Raw genomic sequence first — 1,170 nt, forward strand, 5'->3', positions numbered from 1 at the left:
ATACTAAGAGTAGAATCAAATTTTAGCTAACTATACTAACAGGAGCACCGGAGTAAAAGAGAATTCAAATTTCAAAGTGCTACAATAAATATTACATAATACAAATATATATATATATATATATATATATATATATACACACACACTAACAAGGCAACAATAGATCAGAGAAAGCCTTTGGCAGAGGAGTGTTAGGCCAAACAGATTGCCAATAATCTTCAGCAGACAGTGGTGATGCACCAATTCTCACAAAAACCAACTGTAATAAAAAAATATTCAGATTAGATATTAGTACTGTTTAAAAAAAGTGTCCCTCTGTTAATGATAATTCGTAATGAAATTTTTTTATGGATGCGTTAATTTTTGAAATAGAAAATAAGTTAGCTTACACAAAATAGAGCTAAAATAGAAAGACGCGAAAATTCCATTGGTTGACTATGAAGAAGTGATGACTATATAGAAACTTAGTTGAGTGTGTGTATGAATGTAACAAGGTACCCAATATATATAGTAAGTTCTTAGTTACATTTGCATGAAAATCTTGTCGTAAACCATTTTGTTCATTCATATTGATTCCTCCAAGTGGGTAACAAAACTTGTGCAAATGTCGTCCATGCATATCCCACTCCAAAGTTTGTGGTACCATTGTTGTTTCCATGACATGGCGTCCATGCAGCATAGCTGCATAGAATCTCCAAAGCTTGTGGTACCAATATTTAATGTTGATTCTCCATGAGTAGAGATATTAACAAAACTTAATTTACTTTTCTAAGTACAATGATGAGGCATGATAGAGTTTTAGAAGGCAACCAACAAAAAATTAGTGTCAATTTTCCAACTAGAGGAGATGTTTTGAAATATTTTACTATGTAATTATATCCTAATAATATTATACAGACAAATATCTTATATTAGTTATTTATTTTTTAAGAGTTTTAATTGATCAGGGATCAAATTAAATAATAAAATTAAGTTTAAATATATGTCTGATTTCTATAAGTTTGTTTTATTTATTTATTTTTGCCTCTGTAATTTTTTTATTTTAAATTTAATTTTGTAAGTTTAATTTTGTTTTAAAATTGTCTCTATTGTTATTTATTGTTAAAAACTTGACACGACAAACAAAAAAATGGACGAAAATAGAAAAAACAAAAATTTATATGGACGAAA

General features: G+C 27.9%; 1 protein-coding gene across 1 annotated transcript in view; it reads right to left on the reverse strand.

Annotated features, from left to right (window-relative positions):
• The window catches only part of LOC101502930 (embryonic abundant protein VF30.1-like), a 1,801-nt gene extending 1,279 nt beyond the window's left edge, over positions 1-522 (reverse strand). The window contains exons 1-2 of the mRNA XM_004490617.4: positions 390-522; positions 151-259 (exon numbers count right to left, since the gene is read on the reverse strand). Of these exons, the coding sequence (XP_004490674.1) occupies positions 151-259; positions 390-428 (148 nt within the window). The 5' untranslated portion in view covers positions 429-522. The remainder of the gene's footprint in view (positions 1-150; positions 260-389) is intronic.
• Between the last annotated feature and the right edge of the window lie 648 nt (positions 523-1,170).

The sequence above is a fragment of the Cicer arietinum genome, chromosome 2 (genome assembly GCF_000331145.2).
Source record: "Cicer arietinum cultivar CDC Frontier isolate Library 1 chromosome 2, Cicar.CDCFrontier_v2.0, whole genome shotgun sequence".
NCBI classification, from domain to species: Eukaryota; Viridiplantae; Streptophyta; class Magnoliopsida; order Fabales; family Fabaceae; genus Cicer; species Cicer arietinum.